This window comes from Saccostrea cucullata, unplaced genomic scaffold, assembly GCF_032062105.1.
Source record: "Saccostrea cucullata isolate Sc308-1 unplaced genomic scaffold, CSIRO_AGI_Scuc_v1 ctg526, whole genome shotgun sequence".
NCBI classification, from domain to species: domain Eukaryota; kingdom Metazoa; phylum Mollusca; class Bivalvia; order Ostreida; family Ostreidae; genus Saccostrea; species Saccostrea cuccullata.
In genome coordinates this window covers 345,421-365,236 of record NW_026930599.1, presented here as the reverse complement: position 1 = coordinate 365,236, position 19,816 = coordinate 345,421, and the positions used below count along the sequence as shown (strand labels likewise).

General features: G+C 32.7%; 1 protein-coding gene and 2 long non-coding RNA genes across 3 annotated transcripts in view; 1 reads left to right on the top strand and 2 right to left on the bottom strand.

The window, feature by feature from the left end:
- The window catches only part of LOC134229228 (vacuolar protein sorting-associated protein 16 homolog), a 124,981-nt gene that overhangs the window by 53,038 nt on the left and 52,127 nt on the right, over positions 1 to 19,816 (bottom strand). Inside the window, exon 3 of the mRNA XM_062710933.1 lies at positions 7,530 to 7,630. Within this exon, the coding sequence (XP_062566917.1) occupies positions 7,530 to 7,630 (101 nt within the window). The remainder of the gene's footprint in view (positions 1 to 7,529; positions 7,631 to 19,816) is intronic.
- LOC134229223 (uncharacterized) lies at positions 1,028 to 2,947 on the top strand. The gene is made up of 3 exons (XR_009984149.1): positions 1,028 to 1,574; positions 1,821 to 1,945; positions 2,333 to 2,947. It is a non-coding gene; the product is annotated as an uncharacterized LOC134229223 (long non-coding RNA).
- On the bottom strand, positions 2,413 to 6,634 carry LOC134229225 (uncharacterized). The gene is made up of 2 exons (XR_009984150.1): positions 6,516 to 6,634; positions 2,413 to 2,533 (listed from the first exon to the last, which is right to left on the bottom strand). It is a non-coding gene; the product is annotated as an uncharacterized LOC134229225 (long non-coding RNA).

Here is a 19,816-nt window from a genome sequence, read left to right as displayed (position 1 = left end):
GGACAAAATGTGATCAGAAAAGCTCACTTGAGCCTTCGGCTCAGGTGAGCTAAAAACTTTATTTAAATGCTGTACTCATTAAAGTACTTGTTTATTTTCTTGATACGTTCATGTCACGAAATAACCCCCGATAATTTTAGGGGTTTACCTGTTCTGATACGTTGTATCTGCATAAAAATCTTTAGAAAACGGGAAACAAAGCCTCGTCCTATATAGCAAGTTCAACCTATCTTAGGATTTTTCAAAAATTAAGGTTGAAAATGAGCCTTTCGACCTATATACCCCATCGAACTATAATCCCGAAATTACGGTAGTTTAAACGAATAAAATAAACTTGCCTTGATTTAATGAATTTGTTGCAGAAAAAAGTCAATAAAACGGTTCTTCATTAAAATCAGCCCTGTTCAGGCTTCGGTTTGGTAAAGCAACATGCATTTGATGTCAAAGTCTTAGACGTGCCAAATGTCACGTGCAGTTTGATGATCCTGATCTAAATGAAAACTGGATAAGTGCCCCTGCGAGGTGAAATTCATAATTTCAGGAACTTTTATGAATCGTTCATGAACATTCATGATGTGTTCATGACTGGTTCATGACTGGTTCATAAAGATGGTTCATGAACTTTATTCATGAATTTAATTAATGTCGTTTTTCATCACACATCTTTGTGCATCACCATTGACAGCATTTTTTTTTTCAATTCATTACTTGTGTTTCTTCATATTCATCATAATGTGCTTTAATTAATGTCGTTTTTCATCACACATCTTTGTTCGACCGAATTTTCTCTAACATCAAACTTTAAACAAGTTGTTGGAAAATGAAACATTCTGGAAAATGAACTTTGTGAGCTTCGTAAAAAACGTTTTATATATTTATTAACAACTAAAAATTTACATCACTTGTCTGTACTGTACCGTATTATTCCTGGATCGAAACGCTATATATACATTTCAATTTTAGTGCAGTTAAAATGTCAAAAGTTTTCCTTGCTTCGTGCGTAAATGATAGAGCACAGACTGCATGGTTGTAAAGTATCTATGACATAATCCACATTCGTATTTTGAAGTTTTAATTCTCCTATGCGTCTTCACAGCGCAGAATATTCTGTCTGAGGGCGAGAGATTGTTATTATCATGTCATAGGGGGCCGCCATACTTGCTATACGAAACTAAAAGTCAATACATGTATAATTTATGACGTAAAAAATTCGAATTCTTCATTGATAAAACTTATTTTGATATAAAAAATTGTATTTTCAGTGAAAAATTATTCATATAGTGTTTGTAATTTTTTTTAAACAGAAATCTTGGAAATTCGAAACTAACGTATTTCTTAGCTCTACCGTACATTTTTGAATAGGCGCAAACTTGAAAACGCGCGAGACGTTGGAAGTGGGAATTTGTAGAGTGGAAGAATCAGTATTTGTGATCTATTATTTGCATAGTCACTGTGCCGTTTTCGTATTGCATAATTTTATTTCGATCGGGTTCAATATTCTGTTTATAATGGTAGCCATGCTGTTTGCCTGGTGTTTTGGCTGTTAAGTTAGGTGATGTTGGCATCCCTGAGGAGTAAGTTTTATATTGTTTTACTTGAATTTATATCTAACTTGATCATCTGTATCTAACAGTATTATGCAATATATTTTATCATGTTTAAATTCTGCAACTACAATGTTTTGTAAAACCGTGCATTTCCAGCATGCGATAGGCATAGGCCTGTTCAGCTCACATGTTAAAGTTATGCATTTAATTTTGTATGATTGCTTATGATTTTGATATTTTGTCAAATTCTTATTATGCTTTTGTAATTTGTAGTTTTTCACCCTCTCACGAGGTGTGTCCAATAAACAGTACAGTCACTGATCTTTGTCAACTTTTTAAGAAAATAACAGAATATGAAGAAGGAAGACTATATATAGGATCGATCTACTTCATAACTGGTGAGTGACAAAAAATGGAGGCAATCACCAAGTCAGAAATCTGTCTGTAAATGGTACTGTCTATTTGTAAAATAACAACTATTAAATTAAAGCACATTATGATAAATTAATATGTCTCTTTTTATAATTCAATTTTTGTCTAACTTTGCTTTGAGTTTGGATCCAACCATATAACATACATTAATTATATACTGAGACTCAAAACATTCATAGGCCTGATTGATCTACAAAATGGCGGTCCAAGAAAATAGGCTTAAATTCCACTCAGAATGTTTTAATTTGGAAGTGTCTCTGATGCAAAATTAAATGAAACTAAAATGCAAGAAAATACAAAAAGTCTTATGTTTTACAATCATGGGTACTTTCAGAAAATCTTTCTTTTTGAAGGAAAAAGAGAAGCATATAACTCTGGCTGCACAAAAATCTGAGCTCTTGAGAAAGAAAGAAATAAAGAAATGAAAATATGAATGATATTCAATCAAAGGATCCAAATGATGAAATTCTGGAAATTCCACATGGAGAGACAATAAGGATTTTTGAATTGACCATCTCTGCTCAAACTGCTTGAAAGCACTGAAAACTGTTACCCTCACTACTAAGTCAGAAACGTACTGACATTCCCATTTTTTACTGACAAACTTAGAAAATTACTGACAATGTGCTGTCGTTACTGTAAAACTTAGACAATTACTGACCTTTTTACTGCCGGTACTGATAAACTTAGAAAAGTGCTGACAATCTTAGTCGGTGCTGATAAACTTAGACAATTACTGACCCGTTTACTGTCCCTGCTGAAAAACTTAGACAAGTGCTGACATTTACTGATAATTACTGTCCCTATTGTTCTCGCTCTCGGGGAGGCTGCAGTGGTGTGAAAATAATTGTGTGTGATACTTTGCATTTAAAAACAGTCTTATTTTAATTTTTGATGAAAAAAAATCCCAGGCAGTTATCATTTTTTTAATCTAAATATTATTGATATCTGTAAAATAATTTAGAATATGGTTTGAAATTAACTATGAGTAAATCAAGTTTAAATTCATGTGTTGAATATATATATCCCTGTTCAATTAAAGAATTAAAATCAATTTATCATCAAGTTAGTTTTCATCTATTTATTTCTTTGCAGACAGATATCTGACTTTAATGTTGAGCTCCCCCCCCCCCTGTTTTCACGATCGGAAAGTTGTATCAATTTTCTTTTCAAAAACAGGACAAAGGAAAGGAAATCTTCTAAATATTGAATAATTACTGATAGGTAATTCAGTTTCCTAATGTTCTCGGACATCTGTACAAGTCATATAATTATATACCCCTGTTTAAGATTTCCGGTTTCATTTGCTCTTACGGGAGTTCCCCTATTGAACAGTACAGTGTTTCATATATAAACTTGTACTATGCCTTGTTAATTTTGTCACTTAAAACATTATTTCTAAATGAATGGTTGGTTGATCGATTACACAGGGTTCATAAGTACCCAATGTCTGTAAGTCCGAGACTAATAGATAATTATCAGACTAGTAATAAAAATTTATGTACTACCAATTATAGTAATCTTACGGAAAATATTTATATTTACTAGGTCAGCGGTAAGACTAATATTAGCAGTAGCACCATTCTCAAATATTTTTCTTCTCTCTCTCTCTCTCTCTCTCTCTCTCTCTCTCTCTCTCTCTCTCTCTTAAAGATACAAACAGTATTGACACTTTAAGTTACTTAAATACTTGACAAGTGCTCCATTTATTCACATTGCCGAGGGGGTTAGATCACTATTTAGTTTTTAAACTTAATCTGTAAGTATTTTTTAATCATGATTCAATTTTAACAAAAATATTACATGTTTCGTACCTTTCATTTATTTTTCCCCTGTAGCTATCGGTGAATTGGAATTAATTTAATTTTATGTTCCGAAATCAAATTTCATCTCATTAAAGTAGGTAGGCGTAGGGCGTGTTATGATGTTTAAAAGTAGTGAAAATTGGAAGTCATTAGTCCGTCGAATCAGTGCTCACAAATATTTATTTCGAACCCTCTAGCATACATGTATAAGCCCCCCCCCCCCCCCCCCCGTTACATGAAAAAAAAAATCTAGTATACCGGTACTTGAATATGATTTATAAAAATGTGTAAGTTTTTTAAATGATGCAAATTTCTTTGTCCATTTGAACGATTTATACCCGTAATCATTATTTATTTCATTCAGGTTTCATTACTAACATCTTTCCTTTTCATAAGATTAAGATTATTCGCTAACTGTAGGTTCCCACTATCTTCCGTGACGAGTTACCATTCATCTCTCTCTCCCTCCTCTCTCTCTCTCTCCAAAAAAATCAATATCGACCCAGGCAAAGTTTAAAATACATGTATAATTAAACTCCGACTGATTTTTTTTTCACTGTCATAATACTGCTGCAAATGAATTGTGTTTGATTTTTAATTATTCTTAATTACTGATAAAAAGTTAAGGAAATATACTATGAACTATTTTTATTTGATTGATAATCAAACAAATTCCTCACTCCACTATCCCACACACACACACTAACACGACTTAACAAAAAATATTAGGAACCAGTAATTTTTACAAAAATTTGGATGTAATGTACCCCTTCTCATATATTTATTTTTGCTTAAATCTTTAAACAATTTGTGCCTTTCCCCAGTTGGTTTTTATATCAATCTTCTTTTTCATTAATCGTTAATTTTATCTTACGTCGGTATATAAAAAAAAAATATTTATTTAATCTTAGAAGAGGTTGAAGGAATGTAGATTGCATATTTATATTACGTATCTGTTGGTGTTGAATTTCTCAAATTCAAACTGTCTTGAAGAAGAGTCTACCTGTCGACGTAATGTTGCTTAACTAACTTCCAATGAAATCCGGCGAGTGTTCTTCTGTATAATACAGCAGTGACACCTATTGTCTTCTTTACCCCCTACCGTACACACTCGGATCGCCCCAGGCGATTTCTTCTATATACAGGTGCTTCACAGAGTTTCCGATTGTATGTTGAATGATTATGTAATTCGACTGGATACCAGCTACACGACTTGAATAATTTGGGACGAATAAAAAGCACAGTGTTACTGTAAAATCATGATACTGGTTTCAGTACCGAACAAAGCTATGAAACGTCGATTTCTTAAGTTAATTAAATTTATTAATTTTTTGTACCTAAACAGATAAAAAGGAGTACAAACTTAAACACGACAGTATTAATTGTGTGTTCTACTTTAATAAAATAAATAAGTACACGTTCATCGTTCTTCATTTAGTTCGCACGTGCCCCCCCCCCCCCCCCCCCCCCATTTTAATTTGAAAAGACAAAAAGAAACTAGATCCATGTGAACGTCTACCGACACTCTAATTGAAAAGAACATTGATATTAATTTCTATCAAAGTTTTGTTTCAGGAGTATGCATAGACAAAAGATGATGATATAAAATATCATAGTTTTTCATGTATTTGAATTAAAATAACACTTTCGGGTGGGGATCCAGAAAATCCAGACTCGAAAATCAGCTAAAAGATGTACATTTTTTCTAAAGAATAATGCGGACAGTAACTAAATCAATGAATGTCACAGGGTCAATGATCAATGCAGGCCCGTAGCCCCCCTCCCCCTGCCCAATGAATAAAATAAAAAAGTCTTCTTTTTTTAATTTAAATCCCCCGTCTGTCTTTTAATTTTGGTTTCTTCTTGCAAATGCTTGGATTCGGGTATGTTCGACTGCACAAAAACAAATATGGGCGGCCTCCACATAATTAAAAATTTTACATAATATAACTATAACAAACACCTTTCCTCAAAAGGGGGCACCCACGGCCTCACTGCACGCTATCAGTTTATTAAAATTATTCAAACTAATTTGAATAAATTAAATTAAAATTGAATAAAATACATCTAACCTAACAGTTTAATTCTTTAAATTAATATTAAAGAAAGTCCGGGAGTCAATGTTAATTAAGAAAATATTATAAAATGCATGTCCTGTAATAACATTGTTTTATTATAAAAAGGAAAAGACCTCTGAAAAATTTCATATCTCACTACTAAAGGAAGATTTTAATTTTTTTTTAATTGCTTATCTTTTTGAAGGTTTTGAAATTTTATCCCTTCTCTTGAAAATATTTTTTACAAATTAATTTTCTATAAATAGATCAAAGAAGCTTTTTTTTTCAAAGATATCATCTGGACATAGTTAAAAATCATATGAACAAACAAATAAATGAAATAATAATCTATGTTAAAATAAAAAAAAAATCAATTTCACACCACTGCAGCCTCCCCGAGAGCGAGAACAATAGGGACAGTAATTATCAGTAAATGTCAGCACTTGTCTAAGTTTTTCAGCAGGGACAGTAAACGGGTCAGTAATTGTCTAAGTTTTTCAGCACCGACTAAGATTGTCAGCACTTTTCTAAGTTTATCAGTACCGACAGTAAAAAGGTCAGTAATTGTCTAAGTTTTACAGTAAGGACAGCACATTGTCAGAAATTTTCTAAGTTCGTCAGTAAAAAATGGGAATGTCAGTAAGTTTTTGACTTAGTAGTGCCTGGTGCTGAACAAACTTTTCTCCTATACTGGAATTAAAAACTGTTCAATTTCTGGCATTAAAACACAATTTGAAACATGCTGAGGAAGGATCCCCCTCTCCTTTTGACCAAGTAAGGTTAAACATTCTGCAAAGAGTTGCATTTGAATTGAAATTTTTTATACTTTTACCAGGAAAGAACTACATTACTCATTTACTATGGTTTAATGTGTCAGAATTGTCTATTTTAAGTTTTTTAACAAAGATTTTGTTGCCATGGTTGGAAAACAAACAACATTTCTGTGAAATCTTTCAAGATGCTGTATTATAAATCATCTACTGTTACTTTTTTAGCATGACTTCATGCATTTTCATGAATAAACATGAATAATAATATTGCATTTTTTGTTTACAAATAAACAAGAATATTCATGAATGCTAATGGTTCATGAATTTTATTCATTCATGAACATTCCTGAAAAAATTCATCAAATTATTCATGAATAGTTCATGAAGATGCAATGAACTTATTATTGGACATTCTTGATATGATGAATCTTCATGAATATGACTCTTCATGAATTATTCATGAAAAAAAATATTCATGAATATTCATCAATTTTCTTTCATGAATAAAAATTCATGATTTGAAAATGTCCAATAATAAGTTCATAGGATCTTCATGAACATTTCATGAATATTTCATGAATAAAATTCATGAAAAATTCAAGGAAATTCATGAATTATTCATGATCGTCTCGCAGGGGCATATATCTGCGCTCACCCTAACGGTCGCACCGTCAACATATTACATTTTAAGTCTATGTAGAATAAATTTATATCCAACTTTTATTTCATATACATACAACTAGATTGAACTTTTTTTGATTATTAACAGAATAATTGATTTCTGGACTCAGAATTATATTGATCACACTGAATTCAGCTTTTCAAAGTTCTATATATAATAATAAATTTTGCTCATGTCAGACTTCACTAGCTTTTTAAGAAAGCTAATACTTGTACATAAATATGTATGTAACAAACCCTCATTTGACTGATCTGCCTCCCAGCTGCAGTAAAAACTGAGACAATAGGTTTGGTGACCACCTGTACTTGTGCTGCTTTAGCTTCATCCTTCAACAATGCTTCAAAGATAAATTTTAAACATGTAAAAGCATTCAAACATTATTGTGAGGTAAATCTTTTGTTTCAGTTGTCCTCTCCATGATTTATTGTTGTGCTGATTAACAGCTCAACGCACTTTTTAAACTTACATGGTTTTTCGCACAAATTGAAGTCACATTTTTCTTGCAATAAAACTTAAAATTATTGAGTTTCAGTACAAGACATAACCCTTATATTATTAAATATATCATGTTAAAGGTGCATATTCTCTAAAATCATTATCTTAAGATATAAAAGTCAATGTTCTAAAAGGGAATTAGTTTATAAATTGTATGATGTTAATTAAGAAATAAGGTATGATTTTTTGAGTTTTATTGGGATGTAAAACGGGTTGGTCACGTGATCAAATCTCATAAAGCCCGAAGGGCTTTATGAAAGATTTGATCATGTGCTAACCCGTTTTACATCCCAATAAAACTCAAAAAATCATACCTTATTACTTATATTTACATTTGTGACTATTTATTTCAAATAGTAACGTTTTTAACTAAAGTTAGAAATCCATAACGTTATTTTTTCAAAACTCAACGGAATGTTTATAACGTCGATCGCTTATGACCAGACCTGCCAAGTGACCCGCATTCAGTGGGTCACACCCGCAAAACTGACCTCTCACCCCCCACTCGTAATGACCCGCGGCGGGTCATCATTTTCACCCGCAAAATCGATTGTCCCCATCTTTTAACCCAATTTTCGGTAAATAATCAGAAGAGAGATAACTCTAATTTATTTTAAATTTTCGACACCAGACGGCGCCTTTGATAATGGAAACGGAAGTGTAAACAAGACCATGAATAATGCCAGCGGCTATGTTTTTTTAATGATGTATGAGCTGTGATCATCAGAAAACAGGTAATTATTTTGATAAAGAGTTCACAATCAGTTTGAAAATGTCTTCGGTAAGGAAACGATCGATGTCTGGGCCATGTACACTGACTCCTACTAAACGTAAAAAATACAGTTGTAAATACCAAAGTACATGGGAAAAAGAATTCCAATGGATTCAAAAGTGCAATCTAGGAGAAGATTGGGCTTATTGCAAGCTCTGTCAGATTAATTTTTCAATTGCTTCTGGTGCATTGTACGATGTGAAACGCCATGCAACTAGGTCAATTCATGTGAAAGCAGAAGAGGCATCAAAATCTTCAAAGAGTATTGTTAGCTTTGTTGAAAACAAGACGTCTTCTAAAGTTATTCTGGCTGAAACTCTGTTTAGTAATTTTGTAGCAGAGCATAACCTATCATTTGCAGTAGCTGACCATTTCACAAAACTTGTTCCAAGAATGTTTTCAGATAGTCAAATTGCCTCCAATTTTGTGTGCAGAAAGTGTGCTTAAAGCAGCAAAACTGGCATGTAAAGATTATAATTTAAGCCTGAAATAAAATGTAATGAATACATGTGTGTGTTTACATCGATGTCTAAAAATTTGGGGACTATATTGTTACTCAACCCTCGAAAAATGTCGTCACGCGCTATGACCCAACATTTCATTTCTGAATGTTGGGTCATGACCCCCCACAGCATCAATTTTGGTTGGCAGGTCTGCTTATGACGTCACTATCAAACTACGTAGATCGATTATTACTAAACAATCAATTTGTGGTCACATGACCAACTTGTTTTACGGAGATGTAAAAACGTCTTGTTTAAATAGTGTTATATAAGGGGAAACATTTGCAAATGTAAATATATGTGTCTGATTCTTTTATCAAAGGTATTTACAAATTATTTAATCGAATTTTCTTCGATACTGTTTGGTTGAAATGTTCAAATTTACTTCTTACAGATGAGTATTTTTCTAGGCACTTTGCACATTTTCCAAACATGTCTTAGTTTTGTCGAAATGCAGCGCAAAAAATGACAAAACTGCATAAAGAAATCATGAGGGATACACAGATCTTGCGATACAATAAGTATCTCGATACATTAACATGATATGATACATATCTCGATATTATGATAATTATAAAACTATTCAAAAAAATTAGTATTTTATTATTTTTTTTTGTCTTGACATTAAATCAACAAATTATTCTATATCAAATCAAAGAAATCGTGTGCTTTGAAATTAATACGTGAAGTTCATCAATTTCATATTGATTAAAACTTTACAAAAACAATATAATACATGTACACATTACCAAATTTCTGTTCACAAGTTTACAAACAGTTGTGAAGTTCATCAAAGAACCCTTACTAAAAATTCATTTAAAAAAAACATCACATGTACATTATTATTAATTGCTAAAAGTCTGTAGACAAGTTAAAATTACAAAAAAACAAGAGGCCCAAGGGCCTTGAATCGCTCTTCTGATAAATTGTACAATCTATCACTTCTATTTGAAGCCTCTAATCCAAAGTATTTAGGACCCAAGTTGCATCAACTGACAAAGTTTGATGATTCTTAGCCAATTAGGACTGAATATATTTTAATAAAGCTATAAAAAAAAATCATAAGTAGGTCACGGTGAACTACTTTAAGATTGAAGTTTTCTGAGGACTCAAGATGCATTAATAGACAAAGATTGAAGATTCTGAGCCAGTAAGTATTTGAGATATTTAAACATAGGTAATCAGAGATTACAGAGCTCACCTCAACGAATGTTGTCTGTAAGTAAGGCAAAGTCACACAATTCACCAAAAATAAGTGTACATCCCAAAAGGAAAATATTTATGCAATTTTGATCTGATACTTTGGAAGAGAGCTATATAAAAACTTCAAACTAGTTCTTTTGCATGAAAATGTAATTAAAATCCAGCATCTGAAGCAAATTTGAGAGTTTTCATCCTTTGATGCATCAATTGTGCAAGTTTGGTTTATACAATGTTATATAAGCCTTATAGTTTTTTGGTAATAGACTAGCTGCAATAATGTAGCCCTCTCCGATTTTTTTTTATCTGATATTTTCTGGAGAGGGCTACAATTCCATCGCATCTCCGTAATGGTGCAAAAATATTTTTTAAATACGAGCGACTGCAGGCCGAATAAATTGTTTTTACATTCAACTTACTTATAATAAGACGAAATTTTTATTCACTGTTGACATCATAGCTCGTTAAACGCGAAAACCATGTAAAATAAATCTGTGTGATTTCTTGTCGCTTATTCGGCAGCCATGACAGTTCACACGTGACGTAGTGAAACTTGCGCTTGAAATTTCGAATAATTCAATCAAGCAAATGTCGATGTTTATAAATAATTTTGATGAATAGTAACACTAAACATCGATGAATAAAATAATTCTATGTGTCATTTTTTCGTAAACAGCGATATTTAGGCTTAAAATAAGGTTATTTCAAAGAAATCCGCTCCCTATAGATCCTTAATCTCATTGGCTGTCTCAAAATAAAATCTGTCAAGGTCAGTAAACATGGCGGATAAATTTAAGTTGTGATGTTGACATACACGAAAAATACTGATATATGGATTGTGCTGTATATTTATTGATCGATTTATGTGAGGGATAACTACATTTTGGAACTTCAGGTAAGGCATATAAATAAAATAGCCGTTTTCAGACAATTTGAGCCAAAATCCGTGCGGGAGTGATTCACTGCCGCATTGCACCATTACGGAGATCCTAAGGAGTTGTAGCCCTCTCCCAAAAAAAAAAATCGGAGAGGGCTACATTATTGCAGCTAGTAATAGACCTGGTCCATTATCTGAAAAATGTATGTCTAATTCAGCATCTGAAGCAAGTCCATTAGTGTGCATCCTAAGATGTATCGTCCATGCAAGTTTGCTCATTATAGGGCTCATAGTTACTTTGAAATGAAACCTGCACCAAAAACTTTAACCTGTTCACTCAACTCGAAAATGTAGGTCAGATTCAGCATCGGAAGCAAGCCTGGTAGTATGCGTCCTTAGATGTATCATCCATGCAAGTTTGGTCATTATAGTGCTCATAGTTACTTGGAAATGAAACCTGCACCAAAAACTTTAACCTGTTCACTCAACTCGAAAATGTAGGTCAGATTCAGCATCGGAAGCAAGCCTGGTAGTGTGCATCCTTAGATGTATCATCCATGCAAGTTTGGTCAACACAGGACTTATAGTTACTTGTAAATGAGACCTGCATCAAAAACATTCACCTGTTCACTCAACCGGAAAATGTAGGTCAGATTCAGCATCCGAATCAATCCCGGTAGTGTACATCCTTAGATGTATCATCCATGCAAGTTTGGTCAAGATAGGGCTTATAGTTCCTTGGAAATGACACCAACACCAAAAACTGCACCAAAAATGTTAACCTGCTCCAAAAACCTTAACCTGGTCATTCCTTTGCTGAAGTTGCAGCATCTGAAACTTCGACTGGTACAATGAAACACACTAGAAGCATCTTCCATGCATGTCTAATCAATATAGGACATAGACGTACTTTAAAAGAAAACTGCTCCAAAAAACTTAACCTGGGACGCCGACACCGACGCCAACAGGGACGCCGAGGGTATTACATAAGCTCCCCCAACTTCGTTGAGGTGAGCTAAAAATAGGTCACTGTGACCTACTATTTTGTCTACATTCTCCATAAACCCAAGACGCATCAACTGACAAAGTTTGCTGATTCTTAGCCAATAAGTACCCAAGATACATAAATATAGCCATAAAATGTCACAGGTAGGTCACTGTGACCTAATTTTAAGTAGACAATTTTTGAAAACCCAAGATACATCAACTGGCGAAGTTTGATGATTCTAAGCCAATAAGTACCTGAGATATTCGAAAGTAGGTCACCATGACCTACTTTTTGGTCAACATTCTCGGAAAACCAAAGATGCCCCAACTGACAAAGTTTACCAATTCTAGGTCAATCAGTACTCGAGATATGAAAATATAGCCATAAAATGTCAAAAGTAGGTCAAGGTGATGTAATTTTTGGTTTGCATTCCCCAAAAACCAAGATGCATCAACTGACAAAGTTTGATGATTCTAAGCCAATAAGTACCTCAGATATTTAAATCAGTGTTTAAAATAAGAGCCGGCAACCTGCAAAATTAACCACCTGTACGAGAAATTTCGCCGGCTATGAAATTTCCGTTATTAGGATTTTGCCGGGGCTAATACGTGAAATCCACAGATTTTATCGCAACTGTTTCCATGATCTAGAGTAGCTTCCCTTGAGTGCGCTCTTTTTCCAAGGAAGTTTGATTAGATCGAAAGTGTCATGTAATGGCGCCGCGGACGAATATTTGAGCGAAGTCGTGGAGAAACGTGCTGCTGCTGTAACACGAGTTTGAGATCACATATATCAAGAGGCATAAAGAATGGTCCCTTCAGAAAGATCTGTTTGTGTTTTATAATTTTGGATTGAAAATTGATTGTGCGGCAGCCTCAATATTAAGTGAGGAGTTCTCCGGTGAAACAACAGCAAATATCTCAATATAATTTTAAGACCTTACGAAAAAATGTATGAATTCTTACAGAATTTCCTCGAACTGAAAATCTCAAATGTTAAGCTAAGACGTAATAATTACGAATAAAAGTCTTAATACAGGGTGTTTCAACAAACATGTACCGACTTTTGATTTCTATATTTTTGCACAATAATAAATCATTTATAAAATAATAGCTATATTCTTAAGCCTATTTTCTTGCAATATGATTATGATATAAACAATATAAAATAAACTCATTACATTTTTCCATTGAAGTTTTGATTAAATTTTCATAAAGTAGTTTGCGAGGTTCTTTAATTCAGAAATTGATCCATGGATTTTTATAACCTAAACAAAACAAACAGAAAATCTCATAAATCTTCAACATTAGTGCATAAAAATTTGAAAAAAGTACTCATATGAAAACCATTTTTCTATAGGAAGCATTTTTTTTAAATGTCAAAAATATGTCATAAAGGACTTCAGAGACAAAATGAGGATAAAGACTGAAAATATTGTGACTCTTTAGAACACATAAAAATAATGTTAAATTGAAAAATGCTGCTCATATTCAAATTTCATAAATGCCCGTCTTAAAAAAATAATTGATTCAGAATTACTTCATTTTTCATATTGATAAAATTTGTTTTGTTATGTGGATTTAATATTTGCAAAAAAAAAAAATCTTTCGTTAATACGATCTAACTTTATATTGAAACCGCAAAGTTGGGACATTTTTGCTGAAACACCCTGTATTTTAATTGTGACTCAGATGTAGAAAAATTTCCTCAAAGTGAAAAATGTAAAATTTTATTCTCATTTATTCGTGTAAGATCTCTTGAAATTGGGAAGGTTTTAATGAACAGTGGGTTCCATTTAATCGGATAGCGGTTAAACGAATATTTCGGCTAATCTGATACAGTATCAGAGCACAAAACCATTTCTTATATATTTATTTATAATTTCACCTGATATTCTGATAGGAAAATGTCGGATTTTCGTTTTATCTGATAAAAAAATTTCGCCTATCATAGTGATTTTCATTATAATTGTCCTGTTCACACATCTACCTTCCGTATGTAAATCCTTTGTTTACACAAGTTTGACACTTCCAGTCAAATTACGACAATGAGGGGATTAGTCATGGCTGAACGCACGCCAGCACCTTACCTGTGTTACAGTGGGCACAGTAGATCAATATGTTTTGATAACAATAATGATGACCGGCTTGGGTGTTAATTTTGATCATAGATAATTGGCTTGTGTGCAATTTTGTTCGGCGTGAAATTTTAATTATTGAACTGTTTAGTTTGTGTATGACACTTCGCTTGGACATTAAATTAAAATTATCAGAATTAGACTGTCTATTAAGTGGTAACGCTTGGTCATTTAGTGGAATATGTGTTCACTTTTAAGTGCAATTTTAAGAATTAAAATCACATGCACCCCAAATAAATATACGTCTGAAAACATACAAATAAAGATGAAACAATATATATTTTTTTTATTTAATAATCAGCAATCCGTAAAAAAATGGTTTACGTAATATAGTCATGTATTCAATCAACTTCCGTTTTCCAAAATGGAGGCCATCAACAAATGGGATTTATTGTAAACAGGTGCCTGGTGCTAAATAAATATATAAAGATGAAAATAAGTTTCATACTTCAATTAAAAAGAAATTATTCAAACAAAATCATATTGAACTTGTTATTAAATTACTTAAAATAATTAATTTCCTGACTTGGTACATTCATCAAACGAAAACGAAAGTACAGTTACGTAATACAACCATGTTGAAATTGTTACTTATGTACTGTAGATCTGCCGTTTGTACGGCAAATACTGCAATCGGCTATTCCAATATTCGGCTATACGGATAAAACTATTCTGACAACCTGACTATCCATTTAAACGGGACCCACTGTACTAGTATTTTGTATCAAATTCCATTTTCTTAATTATTTTGTTCCGACAATCTGTACAATAAGGCCAGCATTTTTTTATTTTTACGTTTACGAACATCAGAATGATGAAAATAAAAATAAAAAAAATGCTGGCCTTATTGACTTTTTTACACTAATTTTTGCTTCTTTTTTTATGCTCTCCTAACAGGCTCCTTGCCACTGAACACATAAGGGTTACAAAGGGGAAAATAGAACCTTTAATTGTTTATTTCATCATCTACCAGTTGGGGCCAGTGATATAAATCTTGTGATGTTGGACAAAATACAGATTTTAAAAAAAAAATCAGTTTTTTATAACTCTTTCAATATATATCTTTTTTTTTTTTTTTAATATATGTTAGGTAATGTGTTGAAATTGTTCTAAAATATACTTGAGACCTAAAATAATAATTCCCTTCATAAAACAGACAGGGAGTACTGGGGAGTAGGATGGATTTTTTTTCAATTTAAAAGAGTAAAATAATTTTTCTGGTTGCAACAAACGATACTACATGCCTGTATATATTTGTAATATATATACTCGTTTTTAAATAGTTGAAATATTTTGTTTCTTTAGGCTATTGTTTATTTCTTCCTCAAATGGACTTAACTTCTCCCATAGTTTTATTCATTACATCTGATGCATAAGCGACCCTTTTCTGAAGAATGATGCTAAGACTGTAAGCTATAACAAAAACCTAAACAATATCTCTGAAATAGCTACCGTGGGCAGTTTTAAACCTGTGGGAGGAAAATAATTTACAGACAGATGAACGCTACTTTTGAATACGGATACATAATTATCTCACCAACACGTCATTGTGCAACAAAGTCGTCAGCATTTTATTTGTTCTCTGAATGGGTGAAACGTTTTGAATGGCACTCCTATCGATACATATTTACATTAAACCAAGCTTTAGTGCTGATATGGACTTTACAAATCTACCTTCGTTACCCGCCATCATGCATTTAAAACCGGAAGTACGAGTTCGTAAATTTGAAATCTCGATCCCAACTCAAATTTGACATCGGAAAGAAAAAATTCTGTTTTTCTCAATTTTATTTTTTTTCTGAAAATTCAGAAACTTGAGCGGCGGGTTTGTAAACCTAAAAATAACTAGAAATATGTCCATAGGACATGAATGCCCCGCCGAGGATATATTAGTAAAACAACATGAAAATTTGTATAAAATTTGATCAGTTTAGTTCAGGTAGGGCTTATAGTTACTTGGGAATGAAAATATAGGTCAGATCCAGCATCCGAAGCAAGCCTGGGAGTGTCCATCCCAAGACGCATCATCCATGCAAGTTTGGTTCAGGTAGGACTTGAATCTACACTACCTGAAGATGATTCCATATGAGTTTCATCTTTCTTGGCCCAGTGGTTCTTGAGAAGAAGATTTTTTAAAAATGCTATTAATTTTTCTCTAATTCTTAATTATCTCCCCTTGAAAGAGGGTGTGGCCCTTCATTTGAACAAACCTGAATCCCCTTCACCTAAGAATACTTTGTGCCAAGTTTGGTTGAAATTGGCCCAGTGGTTCTTGAGAAGAAGATGAAAATGTGAAAAGTTTACAACGACGACAACAACAACAACGACAACGACGACAGACAACAGACAAATTTTGATCAGAAAAGCTCACTTGAGCCTTCGGCTCAGGTGAGCTAAAAAGTAGGATCTATCAATTCCAATCAACTTCCGGTTCTTCTTATTCACTTCCAATGCAACCATATGTGCTCAAAACGACTTTTAACTCTACATCAAGCATGCAGTAATCATCCCTGAAAGTTTCGATGGAAAAAAACTCATTTTTAGACAACTTTCGGTTTGAACGAACCGTACTTTCGATGGAAATATTAAGATGCTACGCATTCTTTAAATCTCTATAATGAACAATTACATTCATTACAAAATGAAAAAAATCGCTATATTTAAACTACTTCCGGTTTACAATGGAAGTATCGACGAAAAAAATGAAAAATGAAAAAAATTAAAAGTATGCATATTGTTGAGAACATTATTTTGACCATCTTTTGTTCAATATTGCTAATAAAAATATTCACGCTTTACGAGATATAAAGCGTCAAGCTTTACGAGATATAAAGTGTCAAAGATTTAGCATTCTAGCCCCCTGTGACCCCTTTTTATGTAACATATGATCAAATTTTTACTATTGCTGCAAATCGTTTAGATGAACATCTTTGCCCCAGTAATGTATGATAAAATATTGATCATTAAAGAGTTAAAGATGAAAAACTTTTGGCCCCTCTAAGCCCCTAATTTGAAGGGCTATCCGGGCCATTTTCTTGATATCAAATGAAAGGTATTACTATATTGCACATCTTTTATTATATATGTCTTAACAAAATATTAACAAGTAAAAAGATATAAGAGAAAATGTGTGTCAAATTTTGCGAGTTCCTTGTGAGCCTATTTTTTGAGCCCAGGCGAGCGTTGATGCCTTTTTCCCTGGAAATGTCTATATGCAAAATGTCAAATCTACTATCCTTCCTCTACCTTCACTGAAAATCTCAACTCAATATCTTTAGTCGTTTAGGAGGAGATCTCAGGACAAGCCGACCCTATAAAAATCAGAATCTCACGACCAGAAGTGACGTCATCGACAACGACAATTTCCGACAAGGTTCAGACTTATATCTATCAGATCTGAAAGTTTATTTGGTGAAAATAGGACGAGCCGTTTACAAGAAATCGCGTGCACAAAATCGGTAAAAACTAGAAAACTGACCAGTCAGCAAGGGCCCCGCTGAGGGGTGCTCATTGAATGAGAGTTTTACTTGATTACATTTTTTTTAATATATGAAGATTATAAGTAACAACTGTATTTTTAAAATTTCAAGATAATTCCTGAATGTCCAAAAACCTGTAAATAGTAACCTTGTATTAACATAAAACAGAGAAAACCTCATGTCTTATTTAAAACCAGAAGTCTCTGTCGAGACTGAAACTCTACTGGTTTGTACTTATAGCAAAGGAAAAGAAAGGTTCTTAAGCAGTTGGGAACTGAAACTTTACCACAGCAATAAAAAGAATAATGATCCTTGATTAAGTCTCTTTATGTTCTTAGTGTAGTCTACTTGCATGCCACATTATATTATAATCAGACTTAAACTGTATTTCAGAAATTTCTATTTTTAGTAACAATGGCATTTTGAGAGTTTTTAAAATCAGAAATTTCTATTTTTAGTAACAACAGCAACACTGTTCATTGAAATCAAAAACGAATACACAGAATTATGTATCTTAGTGTAGTCAAATTTTCTATTTTTAGTTACAACGGCAACACCGTTCATCGAAATCAAAAACCGATACAATAGAATTATGTATCTTAGTGTAGTGTACCTGTGTGCCAAGTTATATTGAAATCAGACCAAAACTGTAAGCGGAGTAGCATTTTGAAAGAATTTCACAGAAATTTCTATTTTTAGTAACAACAGCAACACTGTTCATTGAAATCAAAAACGAATATACAGAATTATGTATCTTAGTGTAGTCTACTTGTGTGCCAAGTTATATTGAAATCAGACCAAAACTGTAAGAGAAGTAGCATTTTGAAAGAATTTCACAGAATTTTCTATTTTTAGTTACAACGGCAACACCGTTCATCGAAATCAAAAACCGATACAATGAATTATGTATCTTAGTGTAGTCTACATGTGTGCCAAGTTATATTGAAATCAGACTTAAACTGTAGGAGGAGTAGCATTTTGAAAGAATTTCACAGAAATTTCTATTTTTAGTAACAACGGCAACACCGTTCATCGAAATCAAAAACAGATATACAGAATTATGTATCTTAGTGTAGTCTACATGTGTGCCAAGTTATATTGAAATCAGACTTAAACTGTAGGAGGAGTAGCATTTTGAAAGAATTTCACAGAAATTTCTATTTTTAGTAACAACGGCAACACCGTTCATCGAAATCAAAAACAGATACACAGAAATATGTATCTTAGTGTAGTGTACTTGTGTACTATGTTATTTTTTTTCAAGACCGAACCAGTAGGAGGAGTAGCATTTTGAAATAATTTCACAGAAATTTCTATTTTTAGTAACAACGGCAACACCGTTCATCGAAATCAAAAACCGATACACAGAAATATGTATCTTAGTGTAGTCTACTTGTGTGCCAAGTTATATTGAAATCAGACCAAAACTGTAGGAGGAGTAGCATTTTGAAAAATTGTTTACAGACAAACAGACGGACAGACGGACAGACAGACAGACGGACGACGGACGCATTACTATCGCATAAGCTCTTCTGGTCTCTGACCAGTAGAGCTAAAAAACTAAATTTAATGTGTATTTAAAAAAGATTTAAGCAGGTGTTTTATAAAATGCAAGCCTTCAGTGAATGCAAATATCACCCAGGGTTGACCTCAACTTCAAAACAAACATCAGTTGCAGACAAAGGTGTTCATTAATCTTCATGTGACAGATAAAGATAAGCCTCTAAATTTTCTGCAGCAAGCAAGATAATTAATCCCAGGGGATTAATTGTACTGCTCTCCCATCCTTTTCTTCTATATAAATTTAAAATAAGAACTTTTTCAGCACCGACAGAATGGGGTTATTATCTGATTACCTGTTAAAATTAACAGCATTAAGGCAGCAAAAAAAAAATTAAATTAAATAAATAATAAAAAAATAAAATAGTAATAATAAAAAAGGATATCTTAATATATATCTTGATTTTAGAATTCAATAAAATTATGTTAAATCATTGTGTACAGTATTTTAACCAATATAAAGTATGAACATTATTTTAAATCCATATTTCAAAGAATGTACACATCATTCA